Raw genomic sequence first — 25,859 nt, 5'->3', positions numbered from 1 at the left:
ACTAAACAGAAAGGAGAATATGTTCTGAACATGGGAGTTCATGGCTTTCCGCTTGCTGCCTTCCTGACTGTGGATGAATGTGAGCAGCTGCCTCAAGCTCTTGACACCATGTTGTCTCTGCCACAAAAGACTGTGGCCTTGAAATTTAAGACAGAAAGAATCCTTCCTCCTTCAAGGTCAATTCTGTCATGTGTGTGTAATTGTTTATGTGGATACTTCACTTAGGGTCTGTCTGTTTATTGTATTACTTATGAATCTTTCTTTAATGATATTTGACATTTGAAATGATCCAGATAATTTTATTATTATACAGAGATTTCTCACAAGTTGAACATGTCTTTTCCTAACCAATGATGACATAGGAGGCTATAAGTTATTACCCTTAAAAACTAGAATTAATTCATTTTTTTGGACTAAATGCTTATATGCACCGTGGCTTACTTCAAACTGATTTCTGTAGATCCTAATCTGTAATGGTATGGAATCTTTGGAAAGCAGTTAGGTCTTAGAGTCCCCATGAATGGAATTAATACCCCTATAAACACAAACAAACCACAAAAGGCTGCATCACATCTCACATTCTATGAACCACTATGAAATATCACCATTGACTAGGAAGTGGGCCATCAACTGACACCAAGTCTGTCCTGGTCTTTAACTGGAATTTCCTAACCTACAGACTATCTTGTTCATTTAAGCCACACAGTCTATGGTGTTTTTGGATGCATCCCAAAAGAACTAAGAATGTTAATACACTAATTTTTTTTGCTTTTTCTCCTTAACTCAGAAGCTATTTCAAAAGCATGATTCCACTCACTGAAGGCCCCATGGTTTTATGAAGAGCTTTTTCTGCAATTGCTCACACCATACATGACAAATACAATCAGAGACTGGAGAGATGGCTCACTGTGTTAGAGCACATGCTGCTCTATCAAGAGGACCAGAGTTCAGAACCCAGCACACACAGCATGCGTCTCACAGAAGTCCATGACTCCAGCTCCAAGGAGTCTCATGCTCTGCTCTGACCTTTGTGGGCACCCTCACACACATGTGTGCACCTACGCCGACGTAAAAGTGACTAAAATAATGTGTGTCACTGGACCCCACAGTACCTATTGTCCCCAGCAGATCATCTAGGAACCTACTGGAAAGAGGGAACAGAATTGAGTCAGCCCTCTGATATCAAAGTCTGAAGCTTGCTCACTGTTTGATCCATACCATGGTGCTTCTTTTCTCCTGTTTGCTGAACAAACTTTTACTTACTTGATGAGTGAGGTAAGGGGAAGGAGGTATCTTACATAAGGTGGTAAGGGCTGTTCCAATAGAAGTTCAAAGTGGAATTCTTTCCATACATAGGATAGTTAAAGAAATCTATCTCGACCAAATATCACACATATATGTGATACTTTTGCCCATGTGCACAGACAAATACACACCCCAAAACATCCCTTTAAGGTAGAATAGATTTGTAGAACAGAAAAAGGTGAAAAATCAATGGCAAGTATGTAAGAAATTTATGTCCAAGGAAGACTTGGGTCATTTCTTTATTTTGATATTTTAGGGTGTGGACTTACATGCACATGGAGGCCAAAAGTCAACCTCAGGTTTCAATTCTTGGGTGTGCAGAGTCTCTCCCTGAGACCTGGAGTTCCAAGATTCTGCTAAACTGGCTATTCAGGTCTCCAGAAACCTGTATATCTCTGCTCCCCTCCCCACTTCCCCACAGAGCAATCACTGGTGTGTGCCCATGTGCCTAGATTTTATGTGAGTGCAAATCATTACTTCCTTGTTAAGTTTTCATCACATCTTAGTCCACTTCCTCCTCTGCAATTGTGACTCACCCCTTTATTCATTGGCTCATCTTAAGCTGTCTGAAGACCATGAGGACTCTGGCTCTTCAGGGGATGAGGATGCCCTCTGTTTGGGAAAACACTTCTATTTCACCCTTCAGTAAATGCTGCCAAAACCCAGCAGGCGAACACAACCCAGTCTGTATGCTGAACACAGGTCGGATGCCCTTCCGTAGAGATTTAGGCTTGGCTTCTTTCCCTCAGCTATTAAACTCCATTCCCACAGAATTACTACATGTCTGAGGTTTCTAAAACCTTTTGTGTGGATCTCAAACAGTTATTGTGCAGGATCCAAATTCTGACCTTGCTTAAGCAAGCTTCAAATCCTTCCAACCCTGCCTCTGGCAATGAAGCTCCAAGGACACACAATGAAAGTGAGAGATAAGAACATCCTCTCCAGCTTGGTGATCACTGGGTACAGACCACTCACAGGGCAACCTCCCAAGCAGCAGCTCATCTCTTCCTCTTCATTAACTCTCTGGGTTAGATACCAGGGTCATCCACATTGATCTTAATTAACAAAGACACAATGGCTTAAACAAATAAGCAATGCGTTCAAATTCTACAGCCATATCAAAGCCAGGTTTGAAGGCACAGTAGCAAACTGTACCTCTGGCAAGGACAAGAGCAAATGATAAAAGGCAAAGGGAGAGAATCGACACGCCCCTTTCTCCCACTGGAAGAGAGAGTCAAAGGATTTTCCTACACATGCATAGGTAAGCACACAAGTTGAACCGCAAGGAGAGATTGTAATTATAAAATCACAGGTCAGAAAAGCTTCACTGACTTGGGCTAGACAATGGAATCAGGAGAGATGAATGTCAAAGCGGAGGTCTCTCATCTCAGCCCGAAACTGAAACCAGCACTCTTCAGTTTTTTCACCTGAACTAGAGAAAATAGGTGTACCCGTAGGATTCAGAACAGATCCTATCCATTCATAAAAACTACAATTATTTTATAGAGATCTCACCTTAAAAAAATAGATGGAAACCTAGCTGAAAGGAGAGGATCCTCAGAGTGAGCACTCCACACATGGCTCTGTGCATGGTGAGAAAAGAGTTTGGAGACAGCACAGAGAATGGGCTGCCATTACAATACTCGCAGCAGGAAGTCTGTCATGAGCAGAGGAAAGTGGAACAGCTTCCTGGGGCAGTTTACTTAGGAGGGCATCTTAGTCAAATGGACCAAAATCAATGAAGAGATCAATAATGACTAGTTCTGAACAGCCCCTGGCAGGACCAAATAATTACTCTTTTCTTTCGGCTCACTGTCATGCCTCCTGCTCAATCATTCCCAAATGAAATTCTCCACATCAGATTGTCTGCACACTTTGTCTGAATAACGTCATTGATTTCTTTTTTTTTTTTTTTCAATTTTGAGTTGCTTGTTGGGAAATGTATGAACCCCGGAGTAATTAGGTGAATGATAATTATAGTGGAATAACTGGGATGGTGCCTTCATGTGAGAATACAAGGAAAAAGGGGGGGTGGGAGTCAATTCATCTTTACCTGAGGGTTTTCATATGGACGAGTGAGCAAGAAAAGAGCCTATGAACCTAGCCGCCCATGTCTTCTGGTTGCCGTGGATGATTGCCACAATTACATTGACTGAACTTACATATATTATGCCTCTCATTTGTTCTGCCTTTAAGACAATAGGATGTATGCAGCATAGAAATGTAGTGTTATTAAACTTTCACCTAGATACCATTAAGTTTACCAGATTTCCAATGAGGTTTGATAAGATGTCCAAATGCAATACTCTGGCCAAATATCCAACCTGTGTGGATAGTGGTTCTAGCATCATAGACTGTACATATTGCCTGTGCAATGACTCTTATTTATTTCGAAGGAAAAAAAAAAACATTTTCTCAATTTGTTTAGTCACATCAATATATTTTGATCATGATGAAGAGACAGAGAGGTATTATAAATGGTGCAATATTACATCTTTCTCCTAATGCCTCTAAAATCTTTTCTGGCAATTCCCTGTGTGAAAATCAACTTCTCGAAATATCTTTCTTTGCAGCTAGATTAAGTTTGTTTTTGTTTTTGTTTGTTTCTTTTTTCCACTTAACAGTTATGACTTGGAAATTAGGAACTTCCCAGCATCAAACTTCTTGTTTTTTTTGGTTTTTCGAGACAGGGTTTCTCTGTAGCTTTGGTGCCTGTCCTGGAGCTAGCTCTTGTAGACCAGGCTGGCCTTGAACTCACAAAGATCCGCCTGCCTCTGCCTCCCGAGTGCTGGGATTAAAGGCGTGCGCCACCACCGCCCGGCTTATCAAACTTCTTCCTATGAAAATCTATCGTTATCATTTTCAGTGCCAGTTTCGTTAACAAATGAAATTCATATCTTCTTTTTTACTGTCACCCAGTCTTTCTTTAATCTCTTATGATCTGAGTTCTCAGAAGCACCTCTTTCAGAAATACCCCTACCACTTTCCTCAGCTCCCTGCCTTTTCTCACATTGTCGCCACCTTTTCTAATAGCACTCTGCGCCATTCACGATGTGTGTTGTGTTATTAAAATTACTACCTGTTTTGAAGCATCATCTGTACTTCCTTGTTGATCTGGGATATTACAAATTGTTAGAATTCCTCTTTTGTCTTGCTGGCCCTATCATACAGGACACACACATTCAAAGCGGGTGTGAGAGTTACTAGAGTGCTGCATTTAGCATTGGAATGGGCCCTTATGTAATTGCAGAACTCTGGCATGCCATGACTCTATTGTGCCTGAATAGTGGTGCTGCATAGATCACAATAATTTTCTGACAATCACTGGAAGAAAAGGCTCAGCCAGGTCAGGACTCCAAATAGAAAGTTTTGTTATCTAGCAGAACAGATGGTGAACTTTGCCAGCTTCCCTAGGAAAAGAGCCCCATCTGCCCATTTGCCTTGGTAGCTTCCAGGGGTCCCACCTTGCAGATCATTGCAGCAGGAATTTCCCTAGACAGCCTGATAGATTAAGTCTGTGGAACTGTTCTTCTAGTGTTTATAAGGATGGACGTGGCATTTCCAGGACTTGCTTTTTAGTGAGCAGTGTAACGTGGAGAGACTGTCAATGGGGAACTATCTCTAAGTTTGATATGGGGTTCTGTTTTGACTCTCTAAAGGAGACAGACCCTCTTGCTGTAGTACAAACTTCAAGCTTTTGAGTGATGTATAGCTCTGAGTCTCAAATCTATTACATGTTTGTCAGTGGCTTGCATTGGGCAAAATGCTTCTCTCTGCCCTCCTCTTTCATTTCTTCTATTCAACAGTTCTACTCCCCTTCTGCTTCTCTCCAGTCAAGTTCCTTATTAAACAGTCCATAATGAGTGGCTCCAAATTTCTCCCTTGTGACCTTGTTCTCTACTATCTAGCAGCTTTGAAGACCATCTTATTTTGAGAACTGCCAAATATGTTACATTTTGTGAAGCCTCAGCAACTAGAGTACACCGAGTACACCGGCAATTCCATTCAGTGTTGGACAATATAAGACTATATGAAATGAGATGGAAGAGTCTCCAATGATTTCTCTTTGCCTTCCCAAGAACACGTTTGTTACAAACGTTGGTCCCTTCTCTGTGGCAATCTTTAGCACATGAATCTGAAACAAAACTCATTCTCATTTGTAACCATCCACAAGCAATACAATGTCACTGCATGCCATCCTACCATAGAGAAGGGAAATGGATGTTAAAACCAGATTGCATAGATCTGAATCTTTAGTTGAGTGAATACACGCTGAAGTGAATGCAACCTTGGAGTAAACCCCTTAGTTTCTCTGAGTCTTTGAATAAGAATTTAAAAACAACAGGCTCAAAAAGGAAACACTGAAATCTTTTCCTTAATATTAATTGTAAAGAGTGTGTCGTATTCTAAAGTGTCCCAACTTCATCTCTCTATACACTTATTGCCTTTAAGTTTAACTATTCTATTTTCTCTAAGACATATTGACAGTCTCATTGAATCCTTGCAGAAATGCCAGAAGGCAGACACATTTTTTTCTCTGCTTTACAGATAGAGGTGAATAGACACAGAAAGTGACCTTCATCTCCACAAATAAATTCTTCACAGTGTTGGGCTAGAGCCCATAGAATAAACCACCCACATTCTTACACAGTGATCTTACTGAGAAGATTGTATAAATGTTCACACGTTACAAAAATCAATAATCCGCAGGGGCTAAGTACAGAGAACCTTTAGAAGTCATTATGTGCTGAAATGACAGACAAATGTGTCTACCTGTCCAAATCAGACCTCACATCTACTTGTCACACTATTTGAGAAGAATGTTTCTATCTACAGCAATGACAAGAGCACTAAATTTACTATATATATTCTTGATTATTCATTTTCAGGGGTAGGAGTAATAGTAGTTGTCATATAGGCCCCCCCCCTGCATGATAGGCAAGCTCTGTACCATTGAACTACAGCACCAGGATTGTAATAAATATTTGTTTACATGAAGATTAGGATGTAATAAAGAGAACTTACTTGGAAATATGTTTTGAAAAACATGGAGGGCACTGCATGAAAGGAGAATTTTCAGATAAGGAAAAATGAGAAATAAAAGTAATTTAAAGGAAGCCTGCTTCACTGAATACCCTGAGTCAACATCTCAGAAACAAAATAATAATTTCTTTATTAGAATAGAAAATACATGATTGCAAAGCTTGTATTGCTAATTGAAGTTCAAGTAGTTGCAACTGATGAAAAAGAAATAATCAGAAATGCTGGGATGTTTCCTATAAGAGTTAGAAAATGCATTATAATTCCAGTTGTGGATAGAAATTTAATGCATTTTAAGCAGGGTGTAAAGGGTGAATAATTGTTTTGTCATTTGGAGGGGTGGATTTCAGTCATCTCGATAACTATAATCATAATTGAAGGAAGTTGAATGCATATTGGAAAATGATGGATGAAAAACTAAATAGAGGAAAGCAAATGATAGCTTTCAGGAGGAATTAATGTCATTAATTACTTAGAGCTTTAGGAGAGAATCAGGAACAAAGTATGTTTTAGAAACAATGGACCTACCTCTAAAAGCAAAACTAACTGTTCACATAAAGTACATTATTGAAAATAAAAACATTTGGCAGTAAGGAGGTTTTTCCCATCTGGAATTATTAGGTCATGCATAATATGGGTGTTTGGAGTTCTACTTTATTATGGTTATATTCTTTCGTGATAGATAAAATATATCCCACAGAATTTAGTCACAATTAGAAAATTAATATTGAAAGAAATACGCTGAACAAATGGCCATGATCTGCTTCGCTCTGTGAGTGTGTTTGTGTGTGTGTGTGTGTGCCAATGATCAGCAATGATATGAGACAACACAGTGGTGTGCACCTGAATGAAACATCACAACCTGGAAGAAATATTTCTAAACAAACAGCTAATGCAAGCTCTTCCTCCAAGACCATATGACATTTGCTGTTCAGATGATGACAGACAGGAAGGTCAAGCTAACCTTGTTCAGTCTGGTGATCATTAACGTTCTCACAAGCATAAGGGCAGAGAAAATGACACAGAAGATTCTGACATTTAGACACCTGGCAAAGAAAAGAAATGTCTTTTCACATTCTGAGTTTATCTGTGTACCAAAATTTTGGAGTAGAAATCTTAGGGATGTTTTTGATTCTTTTACCAGCATGTGTACCTTTTTGTTAGAGAACCTATTGAATATATGAAGGGACTCTGAGTGGTCAGAGATATCATCAAAAATAATAATGAACCTTTCTTTCTTTGGGTGTAAAATTCAGATGTTCATTTATTAAATGCTGATAAATTTCTGTTTTTTCCTTTTTATTATTATTAATAATTTAAGTTTAGAAAATGATATAGATTTCTTTATAAATTTCTCCCTAAGAGAGAAGTTATAGGTAAACTGAAAGTGGTACAGAGGTTCCTATGTTTAGAAGTTGATCAGGCTGAACATAGCCTCAGAAATACCCAAGCAAGGGCTTTGAGGCTTCCCTGTCAGATCTTGTGCCAGCCTGTCATGAGTGTGATAGAATATACGAGCAATCAGGTAGGCTGATAGATTTAGGGGTTCAGTCCACACCCAGCAGGATGGATTGCTCCTAAGGCCTTGTTGATTAGAAGACGGGAGGCACATGTTGGAGAAGAGCTGCTTATATCATGGCACAAACAGAGAGAAGGAGAAGGGTCCACGGACAAAATACACCAATTAGATTTTCAGTTCTCTCTGAGCAAGACCAAATGCTCATCTTTTGGTCTTTAAATTTCTATAAACTTTTTTTTTTGAAAAGCTGGTATTTCATGAAATCTATTGGGTTCCAACCACATTTGGAAAATTCATCAATAGTGTGGCTCAAGAAATTCAGCTGTAGTATCTGAGGACTAACCAAACGTGACATCCTGAGTTGCATACACAGAGAGGGACTGCAGCACCTGGCAAAATCAATGACACCCCAATTACAGAAAAAGACAGAGTGGGCAGGTTTCCCCTACTGCTTCCTCGAAATGTCGCTGAAGGTTACACAGTGTTCACTTTTTGTCTGAATGATTATTACTCCTGTTAATAGCTTTCTTAGCAATTCCTAGTATTTACATTTTTAATTTATCTTTAAAGTATTCTCAGAAAATCTGTATTCTGGTAATTACTAAGGAAAGCATTCTTTTCTCCCTGTCTTTTCCAGGTCACTACCCCCTCTTTCCTTTCGTCCTCCACCCCTCCGTCTGTCTCTCTGTTTCTCTATCATAACACACACACACAAAACACACGTATGTGCACGCATCCACATGATGTGCACTAGACGCATACTTGTAAGTGCACACATACATACATACATGAATGTGGTATATACTATGACAATATTGTAAGATGCATCTCTGAGTTGACATATCTTGCATTATGTGGCAAGCGTTTCATTATGCTCAATGGGGTAGGTCCATCACAGAAAGACAGACAGTGTGTGACTTCACTTTCAAGAGGTGTCTAGAATACTATGCCTCACAAAAACAAACAAGCCAAAAGAGTCAGAATAGTGGTTTCCAGAGTGTGATGACAAGAAAAAAGTTGGCTTATGCAACAACTGTAAATCTGCATTGTTGAAAATGGATAATCCCTAGAGAGCTATCCTACACTAATGGATAATCCTGTACTGAACAAGATGCATCTGCTAAGGTAGTAGAACTCCTGCTCATTCTCCCAGAACAATAATACTTTTTTAAAAAATTTGACTAAAAGGAAAAGAATATCCCTTTTCCTGCATTAGAGTATTTTTCCAACTGGGTGACATTTTACCTTTTCCTATACTATCTGTTCCCCCCACCCCCCGAATTTCCCCTTTTCTATAAGACTCAAAAAATATATAAAAAGAAGATTTAAGAGTGAAGAGAAAGAGAGAGAAAAACAAATAAGGAAGGAAGGAAAGAAGAAGGCAGAGACCGGTCTTACAGCTTGGAGGCCCTAAGTATTGCTTGAAGGAAGATTGGAGTGTCAAATTCTTCCCATTGCTTAGATTATACTTTCTATGCCCTTGTGGTTATAACTTACTAGTTCTTGAGAACATCTAAAATGAGTTTCTTGGAAATTTTGGCTTTATTTATTTTAATTTATGCATTTTATTTATTTATTTATTTATTTATTTATTTATTTATTTATTAAGTATGTATTGATAGCACATGTGTGATCGGATCCCAAAAACTCCAGAAGAGGGTATGTGTCCCCTGTAACTGGAGTAACAGGTGATTGTGAGCTGCCATGTGGTGCTGGGAGCCACACCTAGGTTCTCTACAGCAGTCCCCAGCCCTCCCAATTGCTGACTCAGCCCTCTGGCCGCAGATTCTAAGAGTCTATTAGATCAGCAATCTCAAATTGTGGGTCTTGACCCCTTTGCAGGTCAAAGGACCCTTTTACAGGAGTAGCATATCAGATATTTACATTATGGTTCATGACAGTAGCAAAATTACAGTTATGAAGTAGCAAAGAAATAATTTTATGTTAGGGGGTCACCACAACATGAGGAGCTCTGTTAAAGAGCTAAAGAGTTAGGAAGGGGAGAATCACTAGATTAGATTCTAGATTAGAAAAAGGGAAGGAGATTTTGCTTTTTTAGTTTATACTTTACTTACAGTATTAATAAACTCTTTACTTTGTTTTTGAAACATCTCTGATATTTTCTCTTTCTTATTAAGTTCTCCCTTGTCTACAACATAGTTGCTCTTGTATGAAAGCAAACACTGTATTCCCCCTTTCCCTCAAAATAACAGTGTTGATATTTGTGTTAGCCAAATATATCCTTTATACATTTTGTCATTAGACTAACTGTAGGTCAGCACTGTTTCAGGAGGTGGCATACTTCGTAGATGCCTCTAGGGGGTGCTGTATAAATAAAATCTCAAGGCAGAAGAAGCAGTGATTCCCAAAATAGTTCCTTAACACCTCAAATCTCGCACTGTCTGTTTTATAGCCAAGGAAGAGTTTGCTTCCTTAAGGGCATAATGCATTATACTAAAAAGCCATTAAAATGGAAAGAAACGTATAAATCTGCTTGAGTTAGCAAATTGTGTGAAGTAAAATAATCCTACATAAACAATGGTCTACGAAACAAAAAGCAGAGTGTATAAGGCATTTGCCCTTAGAATATTACCATGCATAAGAGACAATTCACACAAGCAAACCTGCAAGATGAGTTAGAACTGTGCTGTGAAAACATTACTCTGATCAAATGAAGGCATATGAACCCTGGTTTAATTTGTTATTAAAATATGTTGACTTTCTATTTTAGTTGTTATAAGTTTAATTCCAAGTACTTAAGATTCAAATGCATATTACCTGGGGAGTAAATACAATTTGTCCTCAAATCACAGCAGTAGTTAGAGTGGATTGTTGGGGAACATTCACGATCTTTTCATGGTTAATCTACCTTCAGTTCAACCATGTAAAAGCACTCTGGATGTAATCTCTGAAGGAAGACCAAGTCTTCAGAGACTTCAAGTGAGACATCTAATGTTGCGATTTTGAGACTCTCACTGTATTCACAGGGCCACCCCTCAGGGACTAAGTTGTGCATTTGAATCTCTCTAAAATTCAGATCTGCATCGCAGTTGAGATCTTCCCTCTCTTAGTTAAGGACAGTATTGAGCAAGCATAGAAATAGCAAATGACCAAGGATATCAATGCTACCCAGCAGCGGAGGTGCTATGGCTCGGTGATTCTCAAATGTTCTAGTGTATTTGAAGCCATCAGGAATCTTACTAACATACAGATGGGTTTACTGGACCTGGGGAGGGGAATGAGTTTGCCATCTTCAAGAAACCAAGGGAATTGCTGTTCTGGTGATCATAAACACCACAGTTAAGACAGTATGGAACAAATTTCTACCTGGACACCAAGCTCTTCATGGGCTTCCTTTCTAGTGAGAGACTGAATTAGACATCACAACATTTAGTTGAATGTCTTTTATCAGAAATTGTTTGTGTGTATATATATATATATATAATACATAATAACCTAAATAACCTTTAAAAAACTTAAAATAATATCAATTTGATGGTTTGATTGATTTCAAATTTTACCCACATGGCTTAGCTTGAGGACTTTGAGGAGAAGCATACTCTACATAATGCCAATTTAACCTTTGAATAAATATTTAAGGCTCACAAGATTCGACTCTATAGGTGGTAAATATAGAAAAGGAAAACAATGATTTTTTTTGAAGTAATTTTAATTGAAATATGCTGACATCATCCTTGAAAATTAGAGGACTTTAAAAAAAAGACTATTTCTCAATTTCCAATTCAGTTTAACAAATACTCGTATTCTCTAAAACCTTTTTGGATTATCAATTATCTTTCCTAATTTCTGCTGTGTGAGAAGGTAGCTGTTTCAACAAAAGATGAAACCACAGTGTGAACAGAGATAAGAAACACAATTCTAACTTTGGCATATTAGTTATGCAGCCTTAATAATGTTAAAAATAAGATGTGACTCCACACTTAATCCAGTCTCTTATCAAAAGTTTGGGGCAGCTAAATGGGAAAATATTAATCTAGATGATGTAACAGAACCTCAGAAACTCATTGGTAGTGGGGACAACCTGCAGACTGTTCAGAATCAGGGGGAAATGACAGCATCAAGGACTAGGATGCAACTTGGAAGTGAATCCCAGCACCAAAAGTAAGTTACTAAGAAGCTTAAGATGGTAACAAGATAATCAATAAGGAATGGGTCACTCATTGTGTGAGGCCCCGTGTAGCTGTCCATACTCACATGAGTAACCCTCTCTGTAGGACAGTTCTAGCCAGTGCTCACCGCATTACAAGATAACAGCTCTGCAGACTTGCTGCTGCGGGGTTGCAGGACACCAGCACTGCTCTCAGAGCGTCTGACCTAACGGCACCCAATTCTTTAGGCACCAACTATTCCAAAATCATGGATATTATTCCATGATTATGGAAGTCCAGAAGCTTTAACCGTCTTATCTAGGGTCATATTTGCAACTGAGTCTTGGGAGACTGGTTTTGAACTGAGGTCTGTCTCATTCTAAAGCTATCCTCCTTAACCAATTTAATGCAATTAGTTTTTTTTTTCACAACAGGCCGTTTTTATCCCCCATTTAATTCAAAAATTAGAACCTAAGGCTCAGAAAACATGATTATACTAAAAAGATAATTTAGGCTCTATGACTTAGATCAGATAGATCTGTCGTGACAACATAATTGTTCTAAGCCTTTTAAGTCTCTAGCCACCCCATATTCTCAATCATAGCAGATTCCTACTCACTGTGTACCCTTAGTAACCCTAGAAGCCCTCAATAACTCATAATCATACCCTAATAACTCTATACCTCTAGATATTCAAAAACAAAAAAGCCCTACTGTAGAATTCCACAATATGTAGAGCTGATGGGCTGAGCACCAGAGCCACCAATCCTCTGTGTACAGAGTATTTACTCAACAAACATTAGAATATCATTTTCCTATTACTCAAAATAACATGCTTCTGAATAGCAGAATTATTTTCTTTTTAAAGTAATTAATTTGTTTTAAGTGTGTTTCAATAATGGTGATTTATCTGGGGAGTAAAAAACAACACCAATTACAGTACACAGAAATAATTTTCTTCTAAACATAAACACTTCGATCCAGAGAAAAAAGACAAGGGTATATCATCTCATAACAAAAAATTTTAAAAATTACTCATTTTGTTTTATGTGAATTTCAGGTTTTTCCCTTAATGTGAGAAGCCTTGATAAAGTTATAAACTTTCATTTCCACATAAATTCACCATCCTTTTGCTTGCATCATGCTACATGGTCACTCAGTTCATTGTAAGCTTCCTATTGTGTTCCAGTTCTGGTGGTAGAGCTAACCCCCACCACCTCTGCCACCACCACCACTGCTGCCACCACCACCACCACCAGCCGCTAATATCACCACCATCAACCAGCACTACAACTAGCACCACCAGTAATACCACTACCACTAACACTAACCACTACTACCACCACCGTTTTTCTTCTGTTTCATCAGCATCATCCCAACATGCAGCTGGGTAAGTCAGATTACGTCATACCTTCTTTTGAACTAGTTGCTAGTTTTCCTGGGCACTGTTAATCACAACTGTGCTTTATTTCAAGAGTGACTTGTTTTGCCTCTGTTATGGGGCTTGTTTTATAATCTTGCTCTGCTGGCTCTTCATATAGATTCTTGGTTGAACAGTTATCTTTATCAATGTTTTTTCAGGCCCCAGCACAGAGCCTGGGACATGGTAGATATTGACTAAAAATGAATTGGTTTATGCAACATGGCTCAGTGGGTAAAGGATATTTCCCACTCTTACTGAAGACCTGAATTCAAGCCAACAGACTCATAAAATGAAAGGAGAGAACTGATTCCTGTAACTTGTCCTCTGACTACCACAAGTGTCCCGTGTAATGTATACACTAAGTCTGATGTATGTATGTATATAAATTTATTTAATGAAAGTAAATTTAAAAACAAGTCATTGGATTCACACATGTGAATACCACTCTTTAATTTAAACAGGATGCACTGCTCAGTGGAGGTGGAAATCAGTGGTCAATATTCAGAGTTAGTCATTGTTAATGCCTGCTTTCTGTTGGGCTGAAAAATGTCATATTCTATAATATACATCAAGTACTTACAATTAAAATGTCACTGAGCCCCCTAACAGACCACGTTATGCCAGCTTGGTATTTAAAAGCACTACAATTCATTATGCCAACTGCTGATGCAGTTCCAGGCTATGGGGCTTCTGCCGAAAATGATGGGAAATAAAAATCTGTGGCTCCCTGGAAGGGAGTTGGGGTGTTCAAAAAGCTGCATTCCAGGCAAGAACTCACCAGATGCTTTGTGGACTAAAGGATTGAGGTCCGATTCCTTGGGGACCTGAGCAGATGGGACTCCTTGAGTCCAGTCTCAAAGAGGAGGGTCTATGGCAAGATGCCTGGTTTTTGCCCCAATTGTTTCTTCCCCTGTTCTCCATGGCTGCAATGCACAGAAGCTAGCTTCATCAAAGTCTAGAGAGCACATCCAAATGCATGTCCTAAGCGTTCTTATTAGTGTGCTTGGCTACACCATACAGAGAAGTACGGAGGCCTGTGTTAGCTCATGTAAACCCTTAGATGAGGGCAGGCATGCAGCTACCAGAGTAGGAAAGAGTTCTACTGCTGTTGTTCACCTTTAGGTCTCCCTTCTCCAAACGCCTGCAAATTCAGGCAGTCGTTTGCTTTCTTCCCCATAAAGAGTCATATGACTGTAATTCCACCTAATGTCAAGTTTATAAAAACCCTGGAAATGAAAGAAAAGAAGTAAAGGATGCACTGTATTGTGGAAAGAACTGCAGCTAAATGCAAGGAGCCTGTGGTTGGATTCCTTTGACTCTGGGCTCTAGCTTTTAGCTACTTAGTAACTGGTTTCTGTTTGGCCAGTTATCTAAGACCCTAAGTCACCATATCTTCCTCAGTCTGATAGAGGCAGTGTTAATATCTAACCACTGTCCAGCTCTGAGTGGTTCTATTGGACACAAGAAGCACCAAAAAATGAATGTATTTTTCTGTTTGATTTCATGTGGAAATGCCATACTATAGAAGAATATTAGAAACTTTTTTCTCTTATAAATTGCTGATTACACTGAATTTTGTTACTTTATTTTAAAAGTAAATTCTAGTTTTGTGTGTCCCTTGTGCTGTTAGTCACACAACTGTTAGGACACTCTTGAGACGTTACAGGTAGTGTCTGAAAGAAACATTTAAGTGCTTGTTACACTGCTGCCTTTCTGGTTCCTTATTCTTGATCTGTGACTGTGGAAAATCAGATGATACGTAAGAATTTGTAAATTTTTTTATATTCCTACAAATATTTGGTTAAATTCTATAATAAAAATATTAAACGAAAAGTGATAATATTCTGTGCTTAAAATTAGGTGGAGAAAACTTGGTTTTAGATCTATAAAAATGGTACAGACCAATTTAGTTAATTTGTCCAAGCTAAACTGTCCAAGTCAGTAAATCAAGACACGGTTCTTGGAGAACAACCCAAGATCACTAGAGAATCTTTTATCCCCAGACAGACTGGAACACAAGGGAACTCAACTGACAGACAAACAACGGCTTTTGTGAGAAGGCACCTGATCCGTGAACTCCCTCATTCCAGCTAAACCACCAAAATGACATCCTGTGAACATCTAGTCTAGCGTGGAGACACTTAGGGAAAAGACTCTGTAGCTATAATGACAGTCAGATATCAACAAGGCCAGGCACAAGACTATATTAAGCTTCCTCTATATTTTCCTCTAAGTAATTAATCTTGCATGCGTTAGTAACACTTAACTTAAAATAGTTCATTTAACACAAATTATCCAAATCAATAGAATATTAACATAAATCATATGATAACAGATTGCCCAGAAATATTCGAAATGTGTGAGAAACTCCTAGGAGAAAGTAGAGAAGTAAGAAGCAACCCTTTCCTAAAGAGTCAAGGAAGCACATGAGAGGGTCAGTCTAAGTGGATTGTAAAATACTTCCAGCCGACATTCAGAGGATGATAAGTTCTGGATCAGAGGGGACAACCTATGAGGTGGGACCCGCCCAGATCTACATCCTGTGTCTGGCCGACATCCCTGAACATCCCCTTGTTCTCCAAGTTCCTGCCACTACAATTTCTCCAACAGGTCATAAAAAGAACCTTATTTCCGAATAAGAAAAAATAGCCTAAAATGTACCATCTGTGGTGGAATTTTGCTCTTATATTTAGTGATTTCCGTCTCAGTGCAGGAAGTCGACCGGAAGGAGGGACTTAGATGAGATGGGTTGACCACAGACAGGAAGAAACCTTCACAATTTTGGACACCCTCCGTTGTCCAAAGGAAGGAAGAGCTAAGAGGCCTCTGTGTAAAGGAAACACTTCCCTCTAACTGCTGAGACTGACTAGGTCCAAGAAAAAGGGTGTGGTCTCTGCACGCCTCAGAAGGGACCCTCCCCCACCACCCTGCACTCCAGAATCAGCCATTTTCTCTTTTCACAAAGAGGGAAAATTCTTTTTTGTAAGATGGGGTATTTCCTGAACCTTATCCACCTTCGGTCTTCCTACAGACTTCTAGGGATAAAAAATCTCTATGTGTAATTAAAGGCTGAGCTGACCTAATTAGGTTGATGAAATTTTCAGTAGGGATTTAATTCCCTCCAGCATTCACTCCGCTTTCTTTGCTCTCACACATCTTTCCTCGGGCTCATTCCACGCTGGTTTGAGAGGCAGCATTTTAAATGACCTCGCACAGGCAGAGTCTCCACAGCAGCAACTGATTAAAAAGTCTGCAGCAGGCACGGGTGTCTGAAAACACACTTCAGATAAGGCATTCTGAGGTGTTTTATTCACGTACACAATCATTTCCCCCTTCTTTAGTTTCCTTTCCTAACTAGCAAGCCATGCTAAATAATGTCCACTCTGCAGGAGGGAAGCAGGTGTTTCAGAGTGTTTTGTGGATACAAAGAAATTAAGAAATACAAAAATGCAGGAGCTAAGGACAGGAAGAATTAATGGGAGAGGCACTACTAACACTGCGGGACCTTTTACTCTCCAAGTCCTTATGGCCAACATATTGGGGTAAAACATGTATTGGTGAGATTTTCACCAATCTTTGGTGGTTGAAATGCGTCCTCTAATGAGCACATTAGGACAAAACTCCAGTACTTGTTTCCAAGAAAATGCTTTTCAAGTGCTCAAATTAAGTGGGTGGTGCTGGAGGGTCCTCAGATGCCCCCAAACATCTTATGCAAATGCCAAGATTCCTCTTTCCTTAGCTTCTCACCTTTTCTCCCTTTTGTACCTATTTGTTACTCAAATACACTTCACTAGAAAAAAATAAATTTAAATTTATAATACATTCTGAGAAAATGTAATTTAGCTTTTAAATGGTGCTTTCAAAAATGGAAAGAATATGAACAAGCATTCTTGCAAAGGAGAATTGGGGCTGTTTTCACTACAATATGATTTTAAAGTGTATTTCTCAAGGCCTATGTCCAATCTTACAAGAGTGGTATGTGTATAATACTAATCACCGTTGACAATTTTCCTTTGCCTTTCCAAAACCTTAAGTCTGGGAAGGTCATTATCTCCAATGACTTTTTAAGTCGTTTGTGACTAGGTTTAACTATTACAAAAGAAATTCTTTTCTCTCCTGGCTGTTCAAGAGATCTTCTCGTTTTCAACAAATTAGTATTTTACACATTGTTATTTTATTTTGAAATTTGTTTGTCACTTTAATGAAATTAACTTTCTTTTTGTCACCTAGTAGTTAAAAGTGCGCCTAGGTCTCATTTACCATTATAAATATCAAAGAAAAATTAAGATGTCACTAAAGAGAATTAAACTATAAATAACTTCTATATGATGAGAAATTTCTTTTGTACTTTAATTTTTAAACAATGAGGGTATAAATTAGTAAATGTAGTACGCCATCTCTAGTTTTACGATAATTAGCATGGATCACAACGAGGCCATCATTATCCAATCAGATATGTTATGTCTGAAAGCTGGGTGCTGATCCTGCATTGTCTCTCATTGCTCCCTTTGTCTGAAAGCTGGGTGCTGATCCTGCATTGTCTCTCATTGCTCCCTTTGTCTGAAAGCTGGGTGCTGATCCTGCGCTCTCCCTCACTGCTCCCTAGCATGGCCTCCTCTATATCTGCTTCATTCCTTTCAAAGCCCTCAGAGAATGGGTGCCGAGTATTTCCACTCCAAAATGTTCTCTGTGGCTTCAGACTAGGTGCCCTTAGACACTCCTACAGGAGTGACTTCCTAAGGGGTATTATGAACTGCACTGAAAATAAAAATATAAAAAGCCAATAAATGAAGTTGTAATTAAGGTATTAGGAATGGAGTACGCTATTGGCTAGGAACTTTAAACCAGGGTTTAGGAAAACAAACAAGAGAATGAATGTTGGCATAATCCTCTCTATTCACAAACTCGAGAAAGCTGACCTTCCTTTAGCAAGGTGATTTAGTTCAAAATCCATGGCACCTTTTCACTCTTTCCTTTCAGAAACAGAAAGAGTGGGCTATTATAAAAGAGTCAAATATAGGTGGAAGCTATGAACTAGCAAAATGTCCTCCAATGGAATATTTTCTAAATGTATAAACTGGTTGTATCTCTACACCCTTCCAACCTTTAGTGTGCTGGAAGGAAATCAAGTGAAATACAAGGCACAACATTTCAAAACATCACAGCTATTGCTCCGAGCAAATTCCCCAGTTTCTGGAATGCAGAAAGATGGGTTCACTCATAAGTCAAAAGGGTTTCTATGTAAAATCTACAGAAAGAGAGGAGAGAACAAATCCTCTTTTAGGTACTATTAGTTAAGGGAGGATGCTTGAAAGACCATATGGATTTATTATTTTTTCTTTCTGTCATATTGTTTGTGATTGTTAATATAAAAAGATGAATGCTGAGATTATCAATGTATGAGCATTTAAACAGTAGAGATGTTTGTTTGAAGCACCACTTAATTTAAAATTACTATTTCAGGTGAAGGGAGTTTACTGCAGCTTTACAAACACAAAAATGTGCCTGCTCACTGGAGAACTGGAGAATGTTATATGTCTCAGAGGAACCCAGTACTACAGATACCCTCATTTTTCATAGGATGCCCAAAAATGCCCTTCAGCTAGATTTACATTCTGCCTAGAAGTACTTTGACTTTCTCCAGTTTAACCCAAGGGTCACTTTCCATAGATAAAACATGGCCTATGACTGATTGAATGGTGGAGATAAACGCTACACCTTGGGGTGAGTACTTAGGAACTGAAGGAAAAGGCTTTCAGGAACCTATTTGTTAAGTCAAAGTATGCAATGACTCTGTCTCTCCCTGATCCTGAGCTATTGTGTTTATCTCCTGCCTGTCCAAATCCTAGTGAATCCAGACTCACACTTTTGGCTTCTGTGTCCTCATTGGCCACGGGAACTCACACTCAGGTCAGTCTTTTTCAGTTCAAATGAGCACGTTCGCTGTAAGTTCTTATACTGCATTATACATTTCTAGAGCTTGCTTCTGCTTTTAATGAAATTGAGAGCTCGTATGTGCAATCTTCAACATCCGTGACCTAAGAAACACTTCTAGGATATGGTGAACTATGGTAGTTACCAGGACAGATGATTAGAAAATCAAGCTTTGGGTTTTAATACGTAAGCGTTGTGGCTCTTCCTGCAAGTCATTTACCTTTCCTGAGCCTTAATTTCTTTGTTTAAAACATAAAGATGGTAAATTACTCTCTGAACTGTGACGGCCATTGGACACCTTTAGGATAATGCTAAGCACAAAAGACTTGGAAAGGTTAATACTGTTTTTATCATGATGATATTTTGTTAGTTTATTATTGCCTACAGAGTGTAACACAGACCCTAAGATGTATTTTATACATCTATATAAGATATTATATATATCTTCAGATAGTAATAATTCACTTTCTGAGAGGCAATCTCCCTCACGCCAATGTATGGATCTATTCTGTTCATGGAAAACTGCATGCACTTGTTATATTGTAGCAATTCTGAACCCCCTTGGGGCTGCTTGTCCCCCCCCTCTCCCCTCCCCCTCTCTCACACACATGCACAGATATATTGGGAAACAGATACAATACTTTGAAGACAAGCATTGATGACTTAGTACAAAGTAGTGACTTTCTCACTATTGAGAGAAAAATAAATATAAAGTAAAAATAATTCAATGAAGTTTATATGATTACGTTTTTGATAGAACACAATGAACAACAGCACTGCTTCTTAGTAGTGATTGCTGTGCCTAAATAACTTGCAAGTTCATAATTGTCCCACTTTAGGTCTTACGAGTATGCGTCGCCTCATTGCCACCTTGCAACAAGGGGGAAACTTATGCTCCAATATCCAGAAAACAAAACTTGTGGTGACTGAATCGATTTTTAAAATTCTAGCTCTAATGGAATATAAAATTGAAATTCAAAGCCCTTCTGGTCTTTCCCCACGAACCGCAAGCTTATGAAAATTTATAGCAGACACTGACAGCTGAGAAAGGAGGCTGAAATTGTTCTCCTCAGCTCTGATTTTCCCCAGGTAAATATCACGTCGACTTACCAGATCACAAAGGACACAGCTTTCCCGCCTTCGGGACACAGTTAAAATACAGCAACAGAATTGTTTCATTGTGCAGCCTCATTTTGTTCTCCATGTTGACGTTACTGTGCATGCCATTTCCTTTCCTCTCACAGACTATTTCCTTTTTCTTTTCTTTCCCTTTAACTCTCCAACAAACCACCACAGTACGCAAAATGCCCCCAGACAGTTGGCTCAAAACTATTAGCCCTTGGTATAACTTTAGACCAAAATCTCTTTTTGTTGGATGTCCTCTCACAGCATATACAAACCTCTCCAGGAAAATGCCTACTGTGGGAAGCAGAGTTTAATTCCTCAGTGAGGTGTATGAGCTACCCTTTACCCCATTCTGTATAAACAACACAAGACTGAATTTAAGGTTGTGCCATTCACTCTGGGAACATCAGATCTTCAGTAAAGGAGCTCTCAGTCCAGATCTGCAAAGATGAGATTGTGAGTTCAGAAGGGTGCCATGAAATGGATATTTACCTCTTTGAGACAGCCCATAAAGTTGTTACTGACTGGTGACCCTGGAAGGTCGGCTGTGCTGGGACTGCCTCCCACATAGAAAAAGTCATCAGACCCCAGCATGGTGTAATCTTCTTGCGTGTAGCCCGTTGTGGTAAGAATCCCATCCACTGATATTGTCACCTAGATAACAAAGCACAGGGAAAGGACACGCTATACTCAGACCTAGATGCTGCAATCCTGGGGTATGCCTGTTTGTGTTTTGTTTATTTTATTTTTTTTTTGTTTTGCTTTTTTTTTGTTTTGTTTTGTTTTGCTTTTTTTTTTTTTCTGTTTGTTTGGTTTTCAGTTTTAGCCCTATGGCGGAACCCATTTTCATGTCTGTTTGAGGTTTATTCTTGGATTCTATTCAGCTAGCCCTGAGAGGTCTAAACTAGTTAGAGCGTTAACTGATCAGTGAACTAGTGCCAGCATCATCCCTGCTGCAACTCAAAAGTTATTGAGCAGACACAAAAATGGTGTTAGTAAAATGCCTCCTAGGTTAGTTTTGCTGGTGTACGTATTAGTAAGTTTAGTCATCTGTTATTCACTAATCACAACGTGCACCTTGGTAACAGAAAAGGCGCAGGCTACTTGAGCAACGTCACTGTTTGCACTACTGAGCAGCGATTGTTGGGCATGCAAGTGCCTGAGGCATGCTGAGGGAAGACGAGGCGGCAAAACAACCAGTGGAGCAGCACTCGCGATGCGCATGCGGGAGGTACAGAACGTTCAGAAAGGAAAGGAAAGAAGACGGGGGGAGAACCAAAGGAGAAAGATAACTGCTTAGTGATGACGTAAAGATGAGTGGGTGTGGCATCTCCAACATTCCCAAACCAAGTTTCCATGCCATGCATCATGAATGGTTAGAGACTGGCTGAGCCTGCGGTCACTCGGGCCAGCCACCATTTTCTTATCTCGTGTTAACCACAGCTGGATGCAAAAAAACGTTCGAAACGTTAACGATGCCCCTACAGGTGAGTTCGAAAACAGAAGTTGACGGGAACAGGTAAAAAATAAGAAAGTCAACAACGGATGGAAAGAAGGAGGTCAAGGTAAGCAGAAGAGTACCAACCGCAGTTCCTCTTTTGTTAATGATGTCTACAGTTAAAAGAAAGAAAGAAAACACACGGCAAACCCAAAATAAGAAACAATTAGAATGATATCTACCGAACAATGTAGTTTGTTTACCATAGCGTGTCCAATGCCTGAGTGCTTTGTGGAGAAGGGGGGAGAAAGGAAATTAAAAACTGTGAACAGAATAACGATCGTTACTTAAAAAATATGATGGTCTCTACCATGTTAGTACATTTTTTGATTCAGGTAACGGTTAGTAGAATGAAACATTCCATGAATGACATGTTAGTTATTAAGCATGTTAGTAACATAGAAAAAGGGCAAAAAAATTTTACAAGAAAAAAAGCAGACTAACAAATAGGCCTCCAACAGAGGAGATCATCTTTTCCTGCCCTTGTTCATCTCTTGCCACTAGACAGAAACAGACACAAGGCAGCGTTCCTTTTGTCTTCCTGAGGACAACTGAGAGCCATTGTAAACATCTACAAGGGATTCATTTAAAGGCCTGAAGCCTATCCGCTCGCCATTGTCACCCTAAGCCCATCATAGTCCCCCCTCCACACCCACACCCAGCCCCGGCAAATTAGTAGGAATCAGTTGGCATTGCCCTGCTACTCAATTTTACAGCACACAAGGACTCCTCCTCAACTCCAAAACTTCCTTCGGTCATATTGATGGACTTTAGGGTCACAGTATACTGCAATGAAACAGAGCAAAGATCCTGACACACAGAATGAGTAGAATGGACTTGTTTCTAATCTGTCCTGCCATGCATGCACCCTAGTTGCACAAACTTCTCTTTTCTTGGGGCTACACATTCTCATCTGGCTTTGTAACCTGAGCAAAGGCAAATCTAGAAAGTGGGCTCATCGAGACTTCCCCACCCCTTCCTTCTGTGCTCGTTTCAAATGAGCCTCAGTCTCTTGGTGAGTATGTGAGTGATAAAAAAATGAAAACGGAAAACCAAAGAGACAGACTTACAGAAAACCCATGGTTTATAGCTACACTGACTGTGGGTAGCCCTCTCCCAAAGCAGTGGGAAGCACGTGGCTCCTCCCGTGTCCTTGGGCGTCTCAAAGGCCTTGGAGACTCTTGTGATCTTTAAATTTTGCTTGTCTGCCTCAATTGCATCAAATCTCTACTCCTAGATTATTTTTGCTTCTCTATCTCAGATAGCTGAAGGCTTTCAGAAGTGGGAAGGAAAAGGTTAGTTAACAGCTCAGAAAAGAGAGGGCCATTTTAGTAAATGAAAACCAGAGACACTCGGTCATTCTGCAACTGTTCAGAGAAACAACAAATACATTAAGGATATTAGTTGAGATTAGCATTTACCATTCAAAAATTAGTTACTGTCAACACTTAAAAAATGATACATAATAATATAAAATTCCAAATAATTAAAACTCAAAATGATCAAAATATAAGAGCAATCTAGTCTGCTTTTTGCATATACTGTATATGTCTCATTAAAAACATACAGTATATATAGACCCATAGATTCAGTAAAGAGTGGGTATTTTCTCACATAAAGGCTTCTGTAATAATTTGTGTATATATATATGTATATATATATATATATATATATATATATTCCAATGGAAGTGGTCACCTAGAGGATGAAGTGACCTTCCATATTATTTGTAGATTGAGCATCTGTGCTAAAACAAAAACATCCTCATAAACAAAAACTTCAGAATATAGGTTACACCCAAGATTTTTTTTCCCCTCAGGGACAATTTATTTTCACATTTTAGGGTTCGAAAGAGGAGGAAGTAGGGATTGATAAAAATCTCAAGTGATCAAAAAAAATTTTTTAACTACAAAAAAGGAACTGTGATTTAATGACCTCAATGTGCATGCTTCCAAATGACCACTATGAAAACTATAATTTATATTAAAAAGAAAAAAACGAATTAAAATGACAATAAAATCACATACATTAAAGAAAGGGCAGGTCACAGGGTTATCCTGGCAGCCCTCTGGAAACTAACCATATGTTGTTGTATTAAAATAGCGTTTGGGCCCCCCAGAACTTTCTAGATATGCCCCTGCTCAAGTATGACAGGAAAATTCACCTCAGAAGAAAAAGCTAATCTCTGAGCAACTCTAGGCCCTGTCTCGTGAGGTGGGGTTCTCAAGGCCTCCCCCACACAGCTGTAGGAACCACAGGCACAGCTGTAGCGAGTAACAACGGCGGTTACTGTCTTATCCACTGCTTTGTTACCTGACGCAGATTCCTGGTGACTTTCACATCATGCCAGGCATTATCATTAAACTTTCCATTCACGGGCTCCACTAGCGCTTCAAAGGCCCCTGATCCCAAATTAATGACCAGAGAGACAGCTCCATTTTTCAAGGCAAGATTGACATAATCAGCTGATTTCCCTGTGTGAAGCATCAGTCCATTCCTCTGAAGAGTTTTAAAGGACAGGGTTATTTCGTCGCTGCTGCTTTGGATGGGGTTCTGTGACAGGTCGTAGCAGAAGTATTCAGAGCCCTTGAATGTGGCGATGTACTCTTCCTTTCCTAGAGGGAAACAGACAGACATGCGTAAGTCAGCAAGGACGTGACACGACACTTAATAGATGACCTTAATAAATGCAACAGCTGATGAACTCTCCTTAACACACACTCAGGACCACAGCACGGCTGAGACTCAGGCCGTGCTGTAGGTAGCTGTACAATTTTTAATGAACCTCTTGAGGTACTGGATCATCAACTACAGTAGCTAAAAGTGGCATTCTTGAGAATTCAATTAATTTTTAAGTATCACTGTAAGAGCTTTGATCGGACAAGGCAGCTCTGTGTTATCTTTAGGACATGAACCATGTACCATGAATGCATATTGGATGGGTCCTGTCAGCTGATAACAATGGACTCCATGGTCTGCCACATTTGTACCATCCAACTGAAGAATTAGTTTTTAGGGAAAAATGTATGTTCAAAGATCATTCTCAATGAAGATCCGAGCATTTTTGTCCCTGGAGGACCATACAGCTTTTTAAGTAAGGGGAAAAGAAGAAATTTGATCTGGGAAAAGCCAATCCCCTATAGAGTATGTATGCACTCCTGCCCTCATGGAGGAGGTAGTTATAAAAAGCCTGCTGCTGTCAGCTGGCTGGTTAGCTGGTCTCCCCGAGCAGATGGTAGGACTGGCTGCTGTGAAACCGGTAAGAGATCCAGAGCAACATCTTAGAAGCAACATGCAAATGAAGTCTCCACATTCTGTACATAGCTCCATCTTTAGTATATTTAGAAGTTACAATGTGGATTCCACCACATGCCAGACAGATCAAACAGAAATGTGGCTATTTGGGAAGAGCAGTCTTATCCCACCAGTAAAGCCAGGCAACCAAAGGAAGCTGTAAGTCAAATGTGCTCGTGACTTCCCAAGCAAGGATGGCAGGTGTGATGAGACATACAAGCAAATAAAAACGACCACGGGGAAAAAAAAAATCCTAAACAAACAAAAATCCAAAACAACAACAAAAGAGGCCTAATGGTTAGAAATCAGTTTATGATAAACTAGAAAGATAATTATGACTGCTACAAAAGGCGAAAAAAAAATCTGTTTTGTTGGTAACACAGCATCTCTATTATCATGCTGGAATATTCAGGAACCAGCATGAGATTTAGTCCTCCCCTGGCAATAGATTTTTCCTCTCTGCTCTAATTTTCTGTTTTGTTTAAGACAGTCACTATGTAGGCCAGGCTGGCCTCCAGCTAACAATCCCACTTTCTCAGCTTCCTGAGCACGAGGATTACAGGTTCGTGCCATCAAGCCTAATAGGCATTGATTTTTCAGGACTACTATCAT

The 25,859-nt window shown here is 39.3% G+C and overlaps 1 protein-coding gene and 1 long non-coding RNA gene across 31 annotated transcripts in view; one reads left to right on the top strand and one right to left on the bottom strand.

Annotated features, from left to right (window-relative positions):
* Positions 1-25,859, bottom strand: part of Nrxn1 (neurexin 1) — a 1,058,343-nt gene that overhangs the window by 649,235 nt on the left and 383,249 nt on the right. For 15 of the 30 annotated variants that reach the window (XM_087907280.1, XM_085690927.2, XM_087907277.1 and 12 more), the window contains 2 exons: positions 24,267-24,568; positions 20,948-21,109 (listed from right to left, as the gene is read on the bottom strand). In XM_087907280.1, the coding sequence (XP_087763406.1) occupies positions 20,948-21,109; positions 24,267-24,568 (464 nt within the window). Of the gene's footprint in view, positions 1-20,947; positions 21,110-22,135; positions 22,181-24,266; positions 24,569-25,859 lie in introns of all 30 variants that reach the window. The other 15 variants (XM_085690899.2, XM_087907274.1, XM_087907282.1 and 12 more) reach the window with 2 other exon arrangements.
* LOC125388185 (uncharacterized) overlaps positions 21,438-25,859 on the top strand; it is a 45,902-nt gene continuing 41,480 nt past the window's right edge. Inside the window, exon 1 of the long non-coding RNA XR_007228148.3 lies at positions 21,438-21,942. This is a non-coding gene — a long non-coding RNA (uncharacterized LOC125388185). The remainder of the gene's footprint in view (positions 21,943-25,859) is intronic.

The sequence above is a fragment of the Myodes glareolus genome, chromosome 6 (assembly GCF_982192425.1).
Source record: "Myodes glareolus chromosome 6, mMyoGla1.1, whole genome shotgun sequence".
NCBI lineage: Eukaryota > Metazoa > Chordata > Mammalia > Rodentia > Cricetidae > Myodes > Myodes glareolus.
Note: the sequence above shows the minus strand (reverse complement) of the source record. Positions and strands in the feature narration are given on the sequence as shown.